This window comes from Mustelus asterias, chromosome 2, assembly GCF_964213995.1.
Source record: "Mustelus asterias chromosome 2, sMusAst1.hap1.1, whole genome shotgun sequence".
Lineage (NCBI taxonomy): Eukaryota > Metazoa > Chordata > Chondrichthyes > Carcharhiniformes > Triakidae > Mustelus > Mustelus asterias.
In genome coordinates, this window is record NC_135802.1 from 144,338,040 (window position 1) to 144,357,168 (window position 19,129).

General features: G+C 46.4%; 1 protein-coding gene across 1 annotated transcript in view; it reads left to right on the forward strand.

Moving 5' to 3' along the window:
- LOC144511908 (collagen alpha-6(VI) chain-like) overlaps window positions 1-19,129 on the forward strand; it is a 103,153-nt gene that overhangs the window by 39,649 nt on the left and 44,375 nt on the right. Inside the window, exons 9-12 of the mRNA XM_078242364.1 lie at window positions 11,028-11,099; window positions 11,197-11,223; window positions 11,338-11,382; window positions 11,467-11,520. Of these exons, the coding sequence (XP_078098490.1) occupies window positions 11,028-11,099; window positions 11,197-11,223; window positions 11,338-11,382; window positions 11,467-11,520 (198 nt within the window). The remainder of the gene's footprint in view (window positions 1-11,027; window positions 11,100-11,196; window positions 11,224-11,337; window positions 11,383-11,466; window positions 11,521-19,129) is intronic.

The following is a 19,129-nucleotide window of genomic DNA, read 5'->3' on the forward strand; positions in this document are numbered from 1 at the left end:
TAAATGGATTTGAAAGCACGTCCGTGGTTATTTGAAATGACCCAGCAGACAGGAAATGCTGGTCTCCTTTACAACTGAGCTCACATTGCACATGTTCCACTGACACTGTGGTCAGTGCAGGATCACTGGAACACGAAATGAATCAGCTGCTGCTTAAGATGGATTATGACATAATTGAGGGACAAGCACGGTACTCATGGGTGAACTGGGGAATACAGGAATGTTCCGACTTGGAAGGAAGACCCTGGCTCACAGCAACAATCAGATCTGTGAACAATGGCAACCAATCTGGTTCATTCAGTCTATCAAATCTGATGTTGATGTGTTACCAACATATCCATTCATCCACTGATGGGCAGAGCTTTCTCATTTTCTTTTCAAAGTATTGTCTCAGGGGGAAGGGAGGAGCGATGTGCTGCTCGCTGGCAACACTTCTGGCTTTTCCTGACAAATTCTCAAACTCTTTGAAGAAAGAAATCCACGTGGTGGGTCCCACGATGCCACACTTGCAGGGTGAGATCTGAATGAGGCCGCTTTGCCAGCAACGTTGCTTTTCCAGAGATCAGGGTGCCATTTTAAAAAGATTCCAATTAAAAGAAAAACCTACGCACACCCACAGCACCAACAGATTGCCCCTCCAATGTGGGGAACCCTCTCCCCCAGTGGAACTCCCCAACTAAAGCCCTCTTCCCTGGTGCATCCTGACACTGCCCCAGCACTTCCCCCTGGCACTGCCCCATGGCACTGCCCCATGGCACTGCCTCTGGCACCCTGGCACTGACCCATGGCACTGCCCCAGCACCCTGATACAGCTCCCTGGCACTGCTCCAGACACCCCGGCACTTTCCTGGCATCCCCCCATGGCACTACCCCTTGACACCCTGGAACAGCCCCATGGCACTGCCCCTGACACACTGGCACCCAGCTTGGGCAATGCTGAGGCAATGCCAAGAAACTGCCTGGGCATATCCCTCTCCCCCCTAGGGCTGTACTTACCTGTGCACGCTAGTTGGTTCCCTTCACTTTGTGAATATTGCTCCAGACCTGTTGTAAATCTTGCCGATGTGACATTGCGTCGGTGAGGGGATAAATTCCAACTTGAGGGGACATTACAGTGGGGAATCCCAATAAGACATGTAAATATATTTAAATGAGGTTCCTGACCCTCCTGGGGTTGTAACCTCATTACGACAATGGTGGGGGTTGGGGACAATCGCTCGCTGAAATCTCACCAGTGGGATGCTTGGTTTTGACCTCTCACAGGATCTTGCAGCTATGTTGCCGTTTGCACCATTTGTCGTCTTTGAGACGTAGTTCATGGATTATAATTTAAAAGATTAATTTAAAAGACTCCAGCGCTTATACATTGAATAAACCTCTGCATTAGGGATAGCAAGTGTAAGGTTTATTGACATCCTCCCCATGATATATCTAATTATCACATATACAATACGCATCCATGGTGATGGTTGTGGAGTTTTCTTCAATCCCTCCCCTATTGTCCAGAGCAGTGTTTTTCTCCTCGCTTGTGGCTGCACTGGAGAGAGAGGCTCTTGATCTGCTTCTCCCCTTACCCTGAATGACTTTAGTGGTAGTCCTCTGTGGGCTGAGGCCTGGAGGGTTCTGCCGTGGTGGAGTACTCCTGCAGAGTTGCAGGAGTAGCTTCTATCGCCGTGACAATTGACAAGGATTGTGTCAGTGGCGGAGGGGCAGAGGAGAGACTGCCGCTTCAGAAGTGATGATTTGGAGATGCCAGCGTTGGACTGGGGTAAACACAGTAAGAGCTTTAACAACACCAGGTTAAAGTCCAATAGGTTTATTTGGTAGCAAATACCATTAGCTTTCGGAGCGCTGCTCCTTCGTTAGATCTGCCACCTCCTGGGCAACCCTAGAGGTTCATCATCTGACTCGGAATCAGTCTCTGGATCACCTCAAACACTCCTCTGATTGCCTGAATGTGAAGTGCCCTCACCAGGTTGTGCCTGCCTTTGTGCCAATGCACTAATCCTTGCCGAGGTGCCAGTGCAGCTGGTGCTTGGTGCTGGGTAAGGATCTGACACTGCTACCTCCGAGAGTCCTTCTTCATCCTCAGATGCAATATTCTGACAAATAAGTCTGGCAGTTTCACCAGAAAAGGCTCCACCTGCTCAGGAAACATGGAAATAAAGGCAATAGTTGGCATTTGAGTTGGCACGGTCACAATGTTCAACATGATTCGCAGCACGTGTACTATGGGAAATGGCACATTGCAACCATCAAACTGCACTTGGAGCAACATCACAATGTCTTCGTTGGGAGGCTTCCCTGCCTTTGAACATGGAAACAACACATGCACTATTTATGTGAGCATTGCCAGGCATTAATCCCCCTCCCACTTGCCCTGTCCTCCTCTCTGTCCCAGATTTGATTTCAGCCCCTTCTAATCTCAGGAACCCCACACCATCCCCCAATCTCACCTCTGCCGATAGATCAGGTCCACCCCTTTGAGGTTAGATTAACAACCTCCTCTTCCAGTAGCACCAGGATTGCCAGAGCTACACTCCACCTCCAGACCTGCTTCTTTCCCTGGAATTGTGGGCCCACTTTTCCTGAAATTAGGTGTAACAATGCAATGATTATCACTCTTCGGTGACGTAATGTTATCCCGTCCCCAAGGTAAGAGGCCAATGCATGATCTGCACAATGCTCGGCAATCAAGATGCTGTGCACCTTCCTCATGTCTGAGGCCTCCTCCCCACCATCCCACTCACCACCCCCCCCCCCCCCCCCCGCCCTGCAGCTGCCCCAACCCAGAACCTCAAGGACACCTTCACAGAGGCATTCCCCTCCCCCCCGCCCCCTGGCCCGCCCCAACCTGGAACCTCAAGGACACCTTCAGAGGCATTGAGACCACAGGTAGTGTCATTGGTGCGTAGTGCTGCCTTGGTCCACAGACCTCCTCACAAGTCTCTGGCACTTTTGAGTCTAGCCTGTAGTTTCCTGGCACAGGAATACACATAGCGAGGATTTCCTCACCCTTGATGATGTCAAGAGTTCATTCAACCTCTTTCTGTATTAACTCCAATTTAATGCACAATGTCCACACAGCTGACCTCCACGGCAATCTTTTCCCACGCTGAATGGGTTACAGAGCTGCACTAAATCGAGGGCAACTCAATGAGGCTAAAGAACCAAAGACCTTTGCTGTTCGTAATATCTATAAATGATTTGGAGGAAAATGTAACTGGTTTGATTAGTAAGTTTGCGGACGACGCAAAGGTTGGTGGATTTGCAGATAGCGATGAGGACTGTCAGAGGATACAGCAGGATATCGAACGGTTGGAGGCTTGGGCAGAGAGGTGGAAGATGGCATTTAATCAAGACAAATGTGAGTTAATGCATTTTGGGAAAGTCTAATATGGGAAATATACAGTAAATGACAGAAACCTTAAGAGTATTGATAGGCAGAGGGATCTGGGTGTACAGCTACACAGATCACTGAAAGTGGCAACACAGGTGAGGAAGGTAGTCAAGAAGGCATACGGTATGCTTGCCTTCATTGGCCGGGACATTGAGTTTAAAAATTGGCAAGTCATGTTGCAGCTTTATAGAACCTTAGTTAGGCTGCATTTGGAATAAAGTGTTCAATTCTGGTCGCCCCACGACCAGAAGGATATGGAGACTTTGGAGAAGGTACAGAAAAGATTTACCAGGATATTGCTTGGTATGGAGGGCATTAGCTATGAGGAGAGGTGGGAGAAACTTGGTTTGTTCTCACTGGAATGACAGGGGTTGAGGGGCGACCTGATAGAAGTCTACAAGATTATGAGGGGCATGGACAGAGTGGATAGTCAGAAGCTTTTTTCCCAGGTTGGAAGAGTCAATTACTAGGGGGCATTGGTTTAAAGTGCAAGGGGCAAGGTTTAAAGGAGATGTACGAGGCACCTTTTTTACACAGAGGGTGATGGGTGCCTGGAACTCGCTGCGGGGTGGGGGCGGGGGGGGGGGGGGGGGGGGGGGGGGCGGGGGGGCTAGTGGAAGCAGATATGATAGTGACTTTTAAGGGGTGTCTTGACAAATACATGAATAGGATGGGAATAGAGGGATGTGGTCCCCAGAAGGGTAGGGCGTTTTACTTCAGTCAGGCAGCGTGGTCGGTGCAGGCTTGGAGGGCCAAAGGGCCTGTTCCTGTGCTGTAACTTTCTTCATTCTTTGTTCTTTGACTGAGGTCTAACTTGGTGAATTTTAATCTTTCAGCTAGTTTTGAGTAGAGGTCTTCAATTTTAGGAATGAGGTATCTGTCTATCTGAGCTCCTCTATTAATTGTCAGTTTATAATCCCCACAAATTCTTACAGTCTGATCCGGTTTTAGGATAGGGACTATGGGTGTTGGCCATTCTGAGAATTGAACAGGCTTTATGATACTCAAATCTTCCAGCCCCTTGAACTCAACTTCTACTTTAAGATGAAGTGCTGAAAGAGTCCTGAAACATTCAGGTGCTGCCTCCGAATTGAGAAATATTTTAGTTCCCCTTATACATCCTAGTTCACTTTGGAAGACCTCAGAATAGTTACATAGCAGTTCCTGAAAACCGCCATCTTGCAGATTTAATATCTCTAATCATTTAGTTTAATCTGTTTGAGCCAATTAGGTTCCATTAAACGAGGTCAATGTCCCTTAATTACCATGACAGGAATCTACACCGTCTGATTCTTGTAGGACGCTGTGACTGATGAATGTTTCTTTGGTATAGGTAGATAATATAGAACATAGAACATTACAGCGCAGTACAGGCCCTTCGGCCGTCGATGTTGCGCCGACCTGTGAAACCAATCGAAAGCCCCTCTAATCTACACTATTCCAATATCATCCATATCTTTATCCAATAACCATTTGAATGCTCTTAATGTTGACGACTCCGCGACTGCTGCAGGCAGGGCATTCCATGCTCTTACTACTCTCTGAGTAAAGGGTCTACCTCTAACATCTGTCCTACATCTCTCACCCCTCAATTTAAAGCTATGTCCCCTCATGTTAGCCATCACCATCCGAGGAAAAAGGCTCTCACAATCCACCCTATCTAATCCTCTGATCATCTTGTATGCCTCTATTAAGTCACCTCTTAACCTTCTTCTCTCTAACGAAAACAACCGCAAGTCCCTCAGCCTTTCCTCATACGATCTTCCCAGCATACCACGCAACATCCTGGTAAATCTCCTCTGCACACTTTCCAATGCTTCCACATCTTTCCTATAATGCGGCGACCAGAACTGTACGCAATACTCCAAGTGCGGCCGCACCAGAGTTTTGTACAGTTGCAACATGACCTCCTGGCTCCGAAACTCAATCCCTCTACCAATAAAAGCTAACACACCGTACGCCTTCTTAACAACCCCATCAACCTGGGTGCCAACTTTCAGGGATCTATGCACATGGACACCCAGATCCCTCTGTTCATCCACACTACCAAGTATTTTACTATTAGCCCAGTACTCTGTATTCCTGTTACTCCTTCCAAAGTGAATCACCTCACACTTTTCCGCATTAAACTCCATTTGCCACCTCTCAGCCCAGCTCTGCAGCTTATCTATGTCGCTCTGTAACCTACCACTTCCCTCCGCACTGTCTACAACTCCACCGACTTTAGTGTCATCCGCAAATTTACTAATCCATCCTTCTACGCCCTCATCCAGGTCATTAATAAAAATGACAAACAGCAGTGGCCCCAAAACAGATCCTTGCAGTAGACCACTAGTAACTGAACTCCAGGATGAATATTTCCCATCAACCACCACCCTCTGTTTTCTTACAGCTAGCCAATTCCTGATCCAAACCACTAAATCACCCTCAATCCCATGTGTCCGGATTTTCTGCAAAAGCTTACCATGGGGAACCTTATCAAATGCTTTGCAGAAATCCATATACACCACATCAACCGCTTTACCCTCATCCACCTCTTTGGTCACTTTCTCAAAGAACTCAATAAGGTTTGTGAGGCACAACCTACCCTGCACAAAACCGTGCTGACTATCCCTAATCAAATCATTCCTTTCTAGATGATTATAAATCCTATCTCTTATAATCCTTTCCAAAACCTTGCCCACAACAGAAGTAAGGCTCACCGGTCTATAATTATTAGGGTTGTCCCTACTCCCCTTCTTAAACAAGGGGACAACATTTGCTATCCTCCAGTCTTCTGGCACTGTTCGTGTAGACAATGACGACTCAAAAATCAAACCCAAAGGCTCTGCAATCTCCTCTCTAGCCTCCCAGAGAATCCGAAGATAAATCCCATCTGGCCCAGGGGACTTATCTATTTTTACCCTTTCCAGAAATGCTAACACCTCCTCCTTATGAACCTCAATCCCGTCCAGTCCAACAGCCTGCATCTCCATTCTCCCCTCGACATCACTGTCTCTCTCCTGTGTGAATAGCGATGAAAAATATTCATTTAGTGCCTCTCCTATCTCTTCAGACTCCACGCACAACTTCCCACTACTGTCCTTGACTGGCCCTAATCTTACCCTAGTCATTCTTTTACTCCTGACATACCTATAGAAGGCTTTAGGGTTTTCCTTGATCCTACCTGCCAAAGACTTCTCATGTCCCCTCCTGGCTCTTCTTAACTCTTTCTCTATGTCCTTCCTGGCTAACTTGTAACTCTCAAGTGCCCTAACTGAGCCTTCATGTCTCATCTTAACATAAGTCTCCTTCTTCCTCTTCACAAGAGATTCAACCTCCTTAGCAAACCACGGTTCCCTCACACGACTGCTTCCTCCCTGCCTGACAGGTACATATTTATCAAGTACGTGTAGTAGTTGTTCCTTGAACAAGTTCCACATTACAATTGTGCCCATCCCCTGCAGTTTCCTTCCCCAACCTATGCCACCTAAATCTCACCTAATCGCATCATAATTTCCTTTCCCCCAGCTATAACTCTTGCCCTTTGGTATATACCTATCCTTTTCCATTGCTAAGGTAAACGTAATCGAATTGTGGTCACTGTCATCAAAGTGTTCACCTACCTCCAAATCTAACACCTGGCCTGGTTCATTACCCAGTACCAAATCCAATGTGGCCTCGCCTCTTGTTGGTCTATCTACATACTGTGTCAGGAAGCCTTCCTGCACACATTGGTCAAAAACTGACCCCTCTAAAGTACTTGAACTATAGCTTTTCCAGTCAATATTTGTAAAGTTAAAGTCCCCCAGAACAACTACCCTGTTACTTTCGCTCCTATCCAGAATCATCTTTGCAATCTTTTCCTCTACATCTCTGGAACTTTTCGGAGGTCTATAAAAAACTCCCAACAGGGTGACCTCTCCTTTCCTGTTTCTAACCTCAGCCCAAACTACCTCAGTAGACGAGTCCTCATCAAATGTCCTTTCTGCCACCGTAATACTGTCCTTGACTAACAACGCCACACCTTCCCCTCTTTTACCACCTTCCCTGCACTTACTGAAACATCTAAACCCTGGAACCTGCAACGACCATTCCTGTCCCTGCTCTATCCATGTCTCCGAGATGGCCACAACATCGAAATCCCAGGTACCAACCCATGCTGCAAGCTCACCCACCTTATTCCGGATGCTCCTGGCGTTGAAGTATACACACTTCAAACCACCTTCCTGCCTGCCAGTACACTCCTGCGACCCTGAAACCTCATCCATGACCTCACTACTCTCAACCTCCTGTACACCGGAGCTACAATTCAGGTACCCACCCCCCTGCTGAATTAGTTTAAACCCTCCCGAAGAGCATTAGCAAATTTCCCCCCCAAGATATTGGTACCCCTCTGGTTCAGGAGCAGACCATCCTGTTTGTAGAGGTCCCACCTACCCCAGAAAGAGCCCCAATTGTCCAGGTATCTGAAACCCTCCCTCCTGCACCATCCCTGCAACCACGTGTTCAACTGCTCTCTCTCCCTATTCCTCTCCTCACTATCACGTGGCACGGGTAACAAACCAGAGATAACAACTTTGTTTGTTCTAGCCCTAAGCTTCCACCCTAACTCCCTGAATTTCTGCCTTACATCCCCATCCCTTTTCCTACCTATGTCTTGAGTGCCTATGTGAACCACAACTTGTGGCTGGTCCCCCTCCCTCTTAAGGATTTCGAAAACACGATCCGAGACATCATGGACTCTGGCTCCTGGGAGGCAACACACCAACCGCGAGTCTCTCTCTTTCCCGCAGAATCTCCTATCCGTCCCTTTAACTATGGAATCCCCAATGACTAATCCCCTACTCCTCTCCCCCCTTCCCTTCTGAGCCACAAGGACAGACTCTGAGCCAGTGACCTGTACACTATGGCCTATCCCTGCTAAGTCGTTCCCCCAACAGCATCCAAAAGTGTACTATCCCCAATTCCTACTACATTTCTTGTTTCTCCCCTCACTTGAACGGCTCCCTGTATCCTGGTGCTGTGGTCAGTTTGCTCATCCTCCTTTTCCCTACCCTTCTGAGCTGCCGGGCCGGACTCTGCGCCGGAGGCACGGCCACTGTTGCTTCCCCCAGGTAGGCTGCTCCCCCCAACAGCACTCAAACAGGAGTACTTATAGCTCCTGACATTCAATTCAATGGTCGGAGATCTTTTTGAAGGGAATGAAATGGCTGATCCCTATAACTTGTAGCCGCAGCCCCTGTGTCGACTTCCATTTTAAGGGATCTGCCATTTAGAATCAAGGCTATCTCTATTGGGGGCACTTTACTCAGTTGGACCTGGTTAAGAGTAACTGATTTGGGCCCCTTGTCACACTCCTCATCCAGTTTCTTCAAAGGAGTTAGATTAGTCTTTTTGGGGTTCTTTTTGCACATTCTATCCTGACAGCTTCACTCTGCACCACGCTTGTAAATCACCCTTTTTGTTGCACCTGAAACACACAACTTTTACATCGGCACGCTTCCTGGAGTGTTCTCCCACTCCGATAACAAGCTTCTGCCCTCAATGCTGTATCCCTTTTATTGGAGTCTTCGGGTTAGCCTCCACAACAGCCGTTTCCCACCTCAGGCAGCTTACCTCGTTTGGTACGCCTTGCAACTCGCTCACACCCTGTTCTGCGCATTCAGTCACTTGGATCAGCTCCAATCGAGAGAGATTTTGGTCTCAGCCAATAACTTATTTCATAGAATTAGACTGTTTATACCACAGACCAAATGGTTCCTTAACATTTCTCATAAAGCTGGGCCAAATTTGCAATGTTCCCAAACTGACCGCAAAGAGTGAGACTGTCTCCCCTGGCTCCTGGACTGCTGACTGAAATTAGTACCTGAACATAATGATTGAGGGTGGGTGGAATTGAAATGATTTTTAACCAGTTCAACTATCTAGTCAAAAGCACTAAACAAGGTTAAACTTCTGAGTAAGCTGTAGGTCTGTGGGCCACAAACTGTGAGCAGATAACCTTCCACTTTTCTTCAGTTGTTATCTCATTTGTTACAAATAAGTAATGCAGCCTCTTAATATACTGCCCCCATTTTTCTACTTTGGGGCCGAGTTGTTCTAATTTCCCGATCAAAAATGTACCAAGTGCCTTTACCTTGCTTTTTCTTATTTTTGATGCTCCAGTCTCTTCCCCCTCTAGCTGTGTACTGAGATCCCCAAGGACTTGGAAATTTTATCCTTGTCGCCTGTATAATAAATTGAGGGCAACTTGACGAGGCTAAAGAAAAAAGGCTTTATTGCCAACAAACAAGTAACTATATTTACAACAGGGTAGACAGCATAACTATGCCATTGTACACTATTCCTTCCTGGCCCCAACTGTGCAGATCCTCTTCCCAACCCAGGATATGTGCCCTCGTATTCGATTGGCTCAGCTTCCCACCTCGACACTCCATTAGGTCTGACCCAACCACATGGCCCTTCAGAAACATCCCCTTAAAGGGACTCCGCTATCACAAGAGCAAGGTCACTTCTTCCCATTTGCTGGCATTAGAAACTCACACATGGTGGACACAGTCTGGCGGAGGGGCTCAGCTTGCCCCTGTTCCTTGTCTCTTCCCTCGCTCCCTCGTGTCAGCCATCTATGGAGGAAAACATGCTACAATTGAACTGCTCCTCCATTTTAAGATCTTGAAAGCAAGTTCATGATTAGATTGTATGCCATCTGTGTACCCTGGCAAGAAGCAACTTAAGCTCTGCACGTTTCAAGACACATTACATAAGAATCGCAGTCACCTCAAACAATGCCAGGCACCATCTCCGAGAGTAAAATATTGATTTTGCCTCACAGAATCACACATTTGCAGGGTCACCTGACACTGCACCATGCCAGACAGTCCTTTAGATGAGTGGCCATGACCTGGAAGTAGCTCTGATTGGGCGGACAGGAGAAAGACATTAGGCCTCACAGGCTTCAAACTTGCCCCCTCTCCCCCCCAGGCCCACAATTGGCTAATTGCTGTTCTGTATGGCGTGCTGTGACAGCAAGCACGGGAATTGGGAATCCATTTACCTCTGGCCGTGAGTCCCACCCTCCGGGATGGGATATATTATTCAGGGCCCAGATAGCAACCAGGCCCAGGATCTCTTACCCTTGAAGGAAACACTAATCATTAAATTGTGGTTTCATTGTTAAAAGGTGCATCTAAAAATGAAATGGAGATAAATAATACCCACAAATAACAATTATCTTTAAGAAATAAACCAACTTGAAAATGGCCATATCATATAAAATGGTCATCTACAAATTTAAAGATAACAATTAAGTACCTTGGCATTCATGTATGCTAATAATCTCAGCCTTTCAAAGCCTCCATTATTTATGTCTATGGATATCTTCCTTCTAAAATAGTACAGAGATTTTTTGCACAATTTGCTGTCACCGCCATCAGTTTGTGTTGTTCTTCCTCTGACTGGTATAGTCTTTATTCCATAGTGCCATCCATTTATTAATTAAGTACAGTTCAGAGATAAAATTGTGGGAATTATTTTCAACTTTGCTTGAAAGCAGCAAATTACCTTTGACATTTGATGTGATTTATTGCAGCTTTAATCATATTGGTCATTTGAAATGTCCGAATAATTTTTCAAAACATATTTTTAGGGTGAAAGGGGCCCACCAGGTATCAATGGAACTCAAGGAATTGAAGGATGCACTGGCCCTCCAGGCCCCAAGGCAAGAAACTCCACCTTGTGAATCATAGACTATCAACATTTCTCAAATCTGTTTATTTTTAGAATTGCAATTTGACGAATTAGGTTTTTTTTTTCAGGGAAAAGTGGGATATCCAGGAGAGAAGGTAAATATGGAACATTTATTCCTGCACACTATTCTTCAGCAAAATCAGAAGGTCTTGTTTCATTCCGTACATTCCCAACTTTACTAACTCTGTGTAACGTTTCCGTTCTGACAGGGTAGTGCTGGGGAACATGGTGTTGATGGAATATTTGGAGAACAGGTATTGGTTTTCTGAACTTGACCACTCACTAAGAATATTTATTAAAATGTTAAGAAGTATTAATAGTGTACCGTGTTCTTACAGGGAGACAATGGATTTCCAGGAGCTCCCGGTGACAAAGGAAACTCAGGAAATCCGGTACTGTCAACTTCTAACAATCAGATTAAAGCACCCCGATCAACAAATATTTAATTGCTGACCCTTATCAGAACTCTTCCATCAGATGCAGTTTCTTTCTTTAGCACCTATGGTTAATGAACCTGTGTTTGGTTCTTCTGGCTTGTCCCAACACAACCCACCCCTCCCCCACATGGACATTGTCCCTTGTTGTTCAGTTTTGCTCCCACTGATCTCTGTTCCCCCATTAACACATTCTGCTATCCTACCTTTGCCACTATTAACACTCTTCAGTCCCTAATGGCACCATTAACAGCCCCATTTTAAAGTTTGAAGTTTATTTATTTATTAGTGTCACAAGTAGACTTACATTAACACTGCGATGAAGTTACTGCAAAAATCCCCTAGTCGCCTGTTCAAGTACACTGAGGGAGAATTTAGCATGGCCAATGCACTTAACCTGCACATCTTTCAGACTGTGGGAGGAAACCAGAGCACCCAGAGGAAACCCACGCGGACACGGAGAGAATGTATACACTCTGCACAGACAGTGACTCAAACTGGGAATCGAACCCAGGTCCCTGGTGCTGTAGTACAATGGTTAGCACTGCTGCTTCACAGTGCCAGGGACCCAGGTTCGATTCTCGGCTTGGATCACTGTCTGTGTGGAGTCTGCACGTTTTCCTGTGTCTGTGTGGATTTCCTCCAGGTGCTCCGGTTTCCTCCCACATTCTGAAAGACGTTCTGGTTAGGTGCATTGACCTGAACAGGTGCTGGACTGTGGCGACAAAGGGAATTTCACAGTAACTTCATTGCAGTGTTAATGTAAGCCTTACTTGTGACTAATAAATAAACTACTTTATCTGCGGTATTTTATTTTTAATTAGTGAGTCTTGGTTCGTCAGCCACTGTGTTTCATCCTTATGCAACAAGAGGCATGCTGGGCGGTTAGCTTTGGGATGAGGCACATTGGGTGGGATTTTACGGCCTTGCTTGTCCTGAAACCGTAAAATCCCGCCCGAGGTCAACGGATCTTCCCATGCTCTGCCCCTCGGCCCTCCAATTCCCATGGTGGGAGGGCCAGTAAAATTCCAGCCATGATTTTTTGCAATGTTTCACCAACAATAGTGAAAGGAAGAAAAGACTTACATTTAGAGAACACTTTGCATGACCGTTGCACATCTCAAAGTGCTTTACAGAAAATGATGTACTTTTTGAAGGATAGTCATTGTTTGTAATGTAGGAAACACAACAGCAAAGATGCACTCAGCAAGCTGCCTCAGTCAGCAATTCAGTAATAGTCAGACAATCTGTTTTTTGTGGTATTGATTGGGGGATAAAAGAGTGACCAGGATACCAGGGAGAACGCCACTGCTCTTCTTCAATAAAGTGCAATGGGATTTATTACATTCACTTGAGCATGAAGATGACGGGCGGGGGGGTGGGGGGGCGGCGGTGGGGGGTGTGTTTCCTGAGGGGGCAAATAAAATGGCAGGCGACCATCTCACTAACTTCATGCCCACCCCTACGCTCGCTCTATTAGAAAGGTTTACAGGGGAGATTGTGGTGCTGACAATTTACGCCCGCCCGCCATATTTAAATGACCAATTAAGGGTCGACTGTTGTCGGTGCAGACTTGATGGGCCGAATGGCCTCCTTCTGCACTAAGGGATTCTATGGTTCGATGATTCGATGATTATACTTGTCACCAAGCCTATTGACCATAACAGTATGCGGGCCATGCCATAATATGTTTGGTGTGGGCAGCAGGGCAGGCCAATTTTTAATCCTAGATGGTTAAAGGGCAGGAAGGATGAGGCGCTCACTCATCGAGGGCTGCCCTTTGTAGGGCGGCCCCTCTTAATTGAACCATTCCCTTTTATTCCTATCTGCTCACTCCCTTAATCCCATTGTCTCCACTCCATTGCCCCTGTCCCTAACCTAGCCTAACATTCCCAGCCCAAGACCCCAGACTTAACTTAGAAATATAGAAACTAGAAGCAAGCCTAAGCCATTTGGCCCTTTGAGCCTGCTCTGTCATTCTCCATGATCATGGCTGATCATCAATTTCAATATATTGATCCCGCCTTTCCCCCACAAATCCCTTTATTCCTTTAGCCCCAAGAGTTATATCTAATTTCTTTTTGAAATCACACAATGTTTTGGTCTCAACTATTTTCTGTGGTGGTGCATTCCACAGATTCACCACTCTCTGGGTCTTGGGCTCCTTACCTCACCCACAATCCTGGCAACCGCCCAGTACTGTCTTCCTGGCACTGGTAGGACTGATGGAACTGCCAGGAAATCCAATTGTCCAACAGCTTCAGAGGGCAGGACTACCACCCCAATGAGGGGTGCAAGGTCCCACTCAATCCTGCCTAATGAACTTAACTAACTTTGAACTTCTGTCAGTTTTCCACTAGGCATGGACTTCTGAAATAAAAACAGACCTGGCTCCTGTATCCTGTCTCCATGGAAAACTATCCAGGCCCCCACTTACATTAACAGTTGTTGAAAAGTGAAATTAATTTGAACTTAAAACTATCAGTGCAGAGCAGAAATAAACAAGGAGACAAAGCAGTATAGCACAAGTTAGAAGAAATTGTAGTGATATTGTTCATTGCTTGCACTATGTCTATATTCTACTCACCTAGACACAGGGGCAGTTCCAGAAGCCGATCAAATTGAAATCAGAGGAACGTAGTATGAGAAAAGATGAGAGAAATTAGGCTATGGAATGAAACTTTTACATCACAGAATTTCTACCTTTGCCCTGAGTAAGTCTGAGGTGGGGAGGATCGTGGATGGCCTTCCCAGCTCGATGCAGTTTGGGTCGTAAAATCACAGAATCCTACATTTGGCCCATCAAGCCCGCACCAACCACAATCTGCCCAGGCCTATCCCCATAATCACCTGCATTTACTCCAGCTAGTCCCCCTGAGACTAAGGGGCAATTTAGCCAATCCACCTAACCCGCACATTTTTGGACTGTGGGAGGAAACCGGAACACCCAGAGGAAATCCACGCAGACATGGAGAGACAGTGACCCAAGCTGGGAATCGAACCCGGGTCCCTGGCGCTGTGAGGCAGCAGTGCTAACCGCCATGCAGTTGAGATATTCAAGTGAGCAAGTAACTCCCATTAAAGGGTCTCATCTCGCTATTGCTGGTATTCAAATAGTGGATAGGGCAATCACTGTGCGGGGCTGTCTGGGTTTCAATGCCTGTTCAAGATTTGGATTTGGTACTGGGTAATGAACCAGGCCAGGTGTGAGATTTGGAGGTAGGTGTGCACTTTGGTGACAGTGACCACAATTCGATTACGTTTACCTTAGCAATGGAAAAGGATACACATATACCAAAGGGCAAGAGTTATAGCTGGGGGAAAGGAAATTATGATGCGATTAGGCGAGATTTAGGTGGCATAGGTTGGGGAAGGAAACTGCAGGGGATGGGCACAATTGTAATGTGGAACTTGTTCAAGGAACAGCTACCACGCGTCCTTGATAAATATGTACCTGTCAGGCAGGGAGGAAGCAGACGTGTGAGGGAACCGTGGTTTACTAAGGAGGTTGAATCTCTTGTGAAGAGGAAGAAGGAGACTTATGTTAAGATGAGACGTGAAGGCTCAGTTAGGGCACTTGAGAGTTACAAGTTAGCCAGGAAGGACCTAAAGAAAGAGTTAAGAAGAGCCAGGAGGGGACATGAGAAGTCTTTGGCAGGTAGGATCAAGGAAAACCCTAAAGCTTTCTATAGGTATGTCAGGAGTAAAAGAATGACTAGGGTAAGATTAGGGCAGTCAAGGACAGTAGTGGGAAGTTGTGCGTGGAGTCTGAAGAGATAGGAGAGGCACGAAATGAATATTTTTCGTCGGTATTCACACTGGAGAGGGACAGTGTTGTCGAGGGGAGTACTGAGATGCAGGCTGTTGGACTGGACGGGATTGAGGTTCATAAGGAGGAGGTGTTAGCAATTCTGGAAAGGGTAAAAATAGATAAGTCCCCTGGGCCAGATGGGATTTATCCTAGGATTCTCTGGGAGGCTAGAGAGGAGATTGCAGAGCCTTTGGCTTTGATCTTTGTGTCGTCATTGTCTACAGGAACAGTGCCAGAAGACCGGAGGATAGCAAATGTTGTCCCCTTGTTCAAGAAGGGGAGTAGGGACAACTCTGGTAATTATAGACCGGTGAGGCTTACTTCTGTTGTGGGCAAAGTATTGGAAAGGATTATAAGAGATAGGATTTATAATCACCTAGAAAGGAATAATTTGATTAGGGATAGTCAGCACGGTTTTGCCTCAGGTCGTGCCTCACAAACCTTATTGAGTTCTTTGAGAAGGTGACCAAAGAGGTGGATGAGGGTAAAGCGGTTGATGTGGTGTATATGGATTTCAGCAAAGCATTTGATAAGGTTCCCCATGGTAAGCTTTTGCAGAAAAGACGGACACATGAGATTGAGGGTGATTTAGTGGTTTGGATCAGGAATTGGCTAGCTGTAAGAAAACAGAGGGTGGTGGTTGATGGGAAATATTCATCCTGGAGTTCAGTTACTAGTGGTCTACTGCAAGGATCTGTTTTGGGGCCACTGCTGTTTGTCATTTTTATTAATGACCTGGATGAGGGCGTAGAAGGATGGATTAGTAAATTTGTGGATGACACTAAAGTCGGTGGAGTTGTAGACAGTGCGGAGGGAAGTGGTAGGTTACAGAGGGACATAGATAAGCTGCAGAGCTGGGCTGAGAGGTGGCAAATGGAGTTTAATGCGGAAAAGTGTGAGGTGATTCACTTTGGAAGGAGTAACAGGAATACAGAGTACTGGGCTAATGGTAAGATATTTGGTAGTGTGGATGAACAGAGGGATCTGGGTGCCCATGTGCATAGATCCCTGAAAGTTGGCACCCAGGTTGATAGGGTTGTTAAGAAGGCGTACGGTGTGTTAACTTTTATTGGTAGAGGGATTGAGTTTCGGAGCCAGGAGGTCATGTTGCAACTGTACAAAACTCTGGTGCGGCCGCATTTGGAGTATTGCGTACAGTTCTGGTCGCCGCATTATAGGAAAGATGTGGAAGTGTTGGAAAGGGTGGAGAGGAGATTTACCAGGATGTTGCCTGGTATGGTGGGAAAATCGTATGAGGAAAGGCTGAGGGGCTTGAGGTTGTTTTCGTTAGAGTGAAGAAGGTTAAGAGGTGACTTAATAGAGGCATATAAGATGATCAGAGGATTAGATGGGGTGGATAGTGAGAGCCTTTTTCCTCGGATGGTGATGGCTAGCACGAGGGGACATAGCTTTAAATTGAGGGATGAGAGATATAGGACAGATGTTCGAGGTAGATTCTTTACTCCGAGAGTGGTAAGGACGTGGAATGCCCTGCCTGCAGCAGTGGTGGACCCGTCAACATTAAGAGCATTCAAATGGTTATTGGATAAAGATATGGATGATATTGGAATAGTGTAGATTAGAGGGGCTTTAGATTGGTTCCACTGGTCGGCGCAACATCGAGGGCCGAAGGGCCTGTATTGCGCTGTAATGTTCTATGTTCTAAGAGAGTTGGCATTGAGAAGAGGCGGGGCCTGCTGAGACACGGTCGCTTGCCTTTTCTCCTGGCCCACTCCCACCCATCTCCTAATTAGTTAAGACCTCCCTGCATCCTCCATCCTGCCCTCAACTCATCTGTGTCCTATGTCCCACATTGATCCTGGGCCTCAGGTGTGTGCATTGCTGGTATAACCTGCAATGGAGAGCTGTAAGCCCTTAGCTTTTGGGGGAGAGGGGTTGGAGGGGTGGGGGATGGCTGCACTGTGGTCCTTGATCCTGAGAAAGACCTATTGCACCTGATTGGCATGCAATACCTCCCTAAAGCAGGCAATATAAGGCTCTTCCCATCTCTCCCTCTGGCAGATGAGAACCCATAACCTCGATTAAATTTACCCCCCGCGCTAGAATGGATGCCCAAAATCCCTGGAACCATTTCGGAAACCTCTGACTATTTTCGAATGAATGAGCTTAGATGGATTGAATATGTTTATTCATCCTTAATGCACTGATACGTTAATGACAACAGGTTGGCGATATCCATCTCTAACATCCAGCTATGTTTCATAGAATCCTACAGTGCAGAAGGAGGCCATTCGGCCCATTGAGTCTGCACCGACCACAATCCCACCCAGGCCCTATCCCCGTAACCCCATGCATTTACCTTAGCTAGTCCCCCTGACAACTAAAGGGCAATTTAGCATGGCCGATCCACCTAACCCGCACATCTTTGGACTGTGGGAGGAAACCAGAGCACCCGGAGGAAATCCGTGCTGATACGGGGAGAATGTGCAAACTCCACACAGACCATCACCCAAGCCGGGAATCGAACATGTGTCCCTGGCGCTGTGAGGCAACAGTGCTAACCACTGTGCCACCGTGCCACCCAGCACAAGCAGACTGTTGGGCCAGAGTTTAACACCTCTGGACGCAACCGAAATTGCAGCCCTCCCTCAGCACTAAACTGAAGTGGAATATTATTGTTGGACTTGTCACTGAAGGAACTGAATGTTTGTTTCAGTTGCTGGAGAACACTGGTAGTTTGCAAATTGTCAAATAAGTTAAATCTGCTTTTCTTCGAAGTGTCATCTTGAGGTAAACAATTAGCAGAACCAATCGGAAAAAGTGAGTGCAATACCTCTGGTGCCAGGCACAAATCTAAAACTGTTCATGGTACGGAAGTGAGTCAATCTGAAATTATCTTTAAAGCATAGAAATGATTTTGGGTGGGATTTTCCAGCCCTTCCTGCCAGCGAGATTTTCTGGTCCCACTGCTTAAAATCTGAGATAATCTGAACTGCAGTCTTTTTTGTGCAAATAAATGGCCTTGTAACTTGGTTGATATAACATAGACTAAATTTTGATCATTATAGAATCCTACAGTGCAGAAGGAGTCCATTTGGTCCATCGAGTCTGCACCAACCACAATCTCACCCAGGCCCTATCCCCATAGCCCCATGCATTCCCCTAGCTGGTCCCCCTGACACGAAGGGGCAACTGAGCATGGCCAATCTACCTAACCCATACAGCTTTGGACTGTGGGAGGAAACCAAAACACCCGGAGTAAACCCACGCAGACACAGGGAGAATGTGCAAACTCCACACAGACAGTGACCAAGCCGGGAATCAAACCCAGGTCCCTGGCGCTGTCAGGCAGCAGTGCTAAACACTGTGCCACCATGCACAGATAAGCTTCAGCCTCGTCAAGAGCCACAGTCCCATAAACACCACCCAAGTGATTCATTGATTCACATCTTCCGCCTTTTCCTTCATTTATGTGAAGAATAATAATTATTATAAAGACAAAAAGCAACTGATTTGATGGGAACTGTAGTAATCAGAGCTAGCCTGTGGAATGCATTATATATGGTCATCCGGCAAAATAATAACTTGTATCAATAATGTAGTAAAATATGCCAAGGGGCTTCACAGGAGAATTAGAAAGCAAAAAGATTGACACTGCGCTGCAAAAGGAGATATTAGGATAGGAGACCCTGATGCGCGATTAATTCACTCGGGAGGCTGGATCGTACCCGGGAAATAAAGGCTTTTATTAGCAACAAGAATGGAGCATACTGCTTAACAATACAATCCCAGACT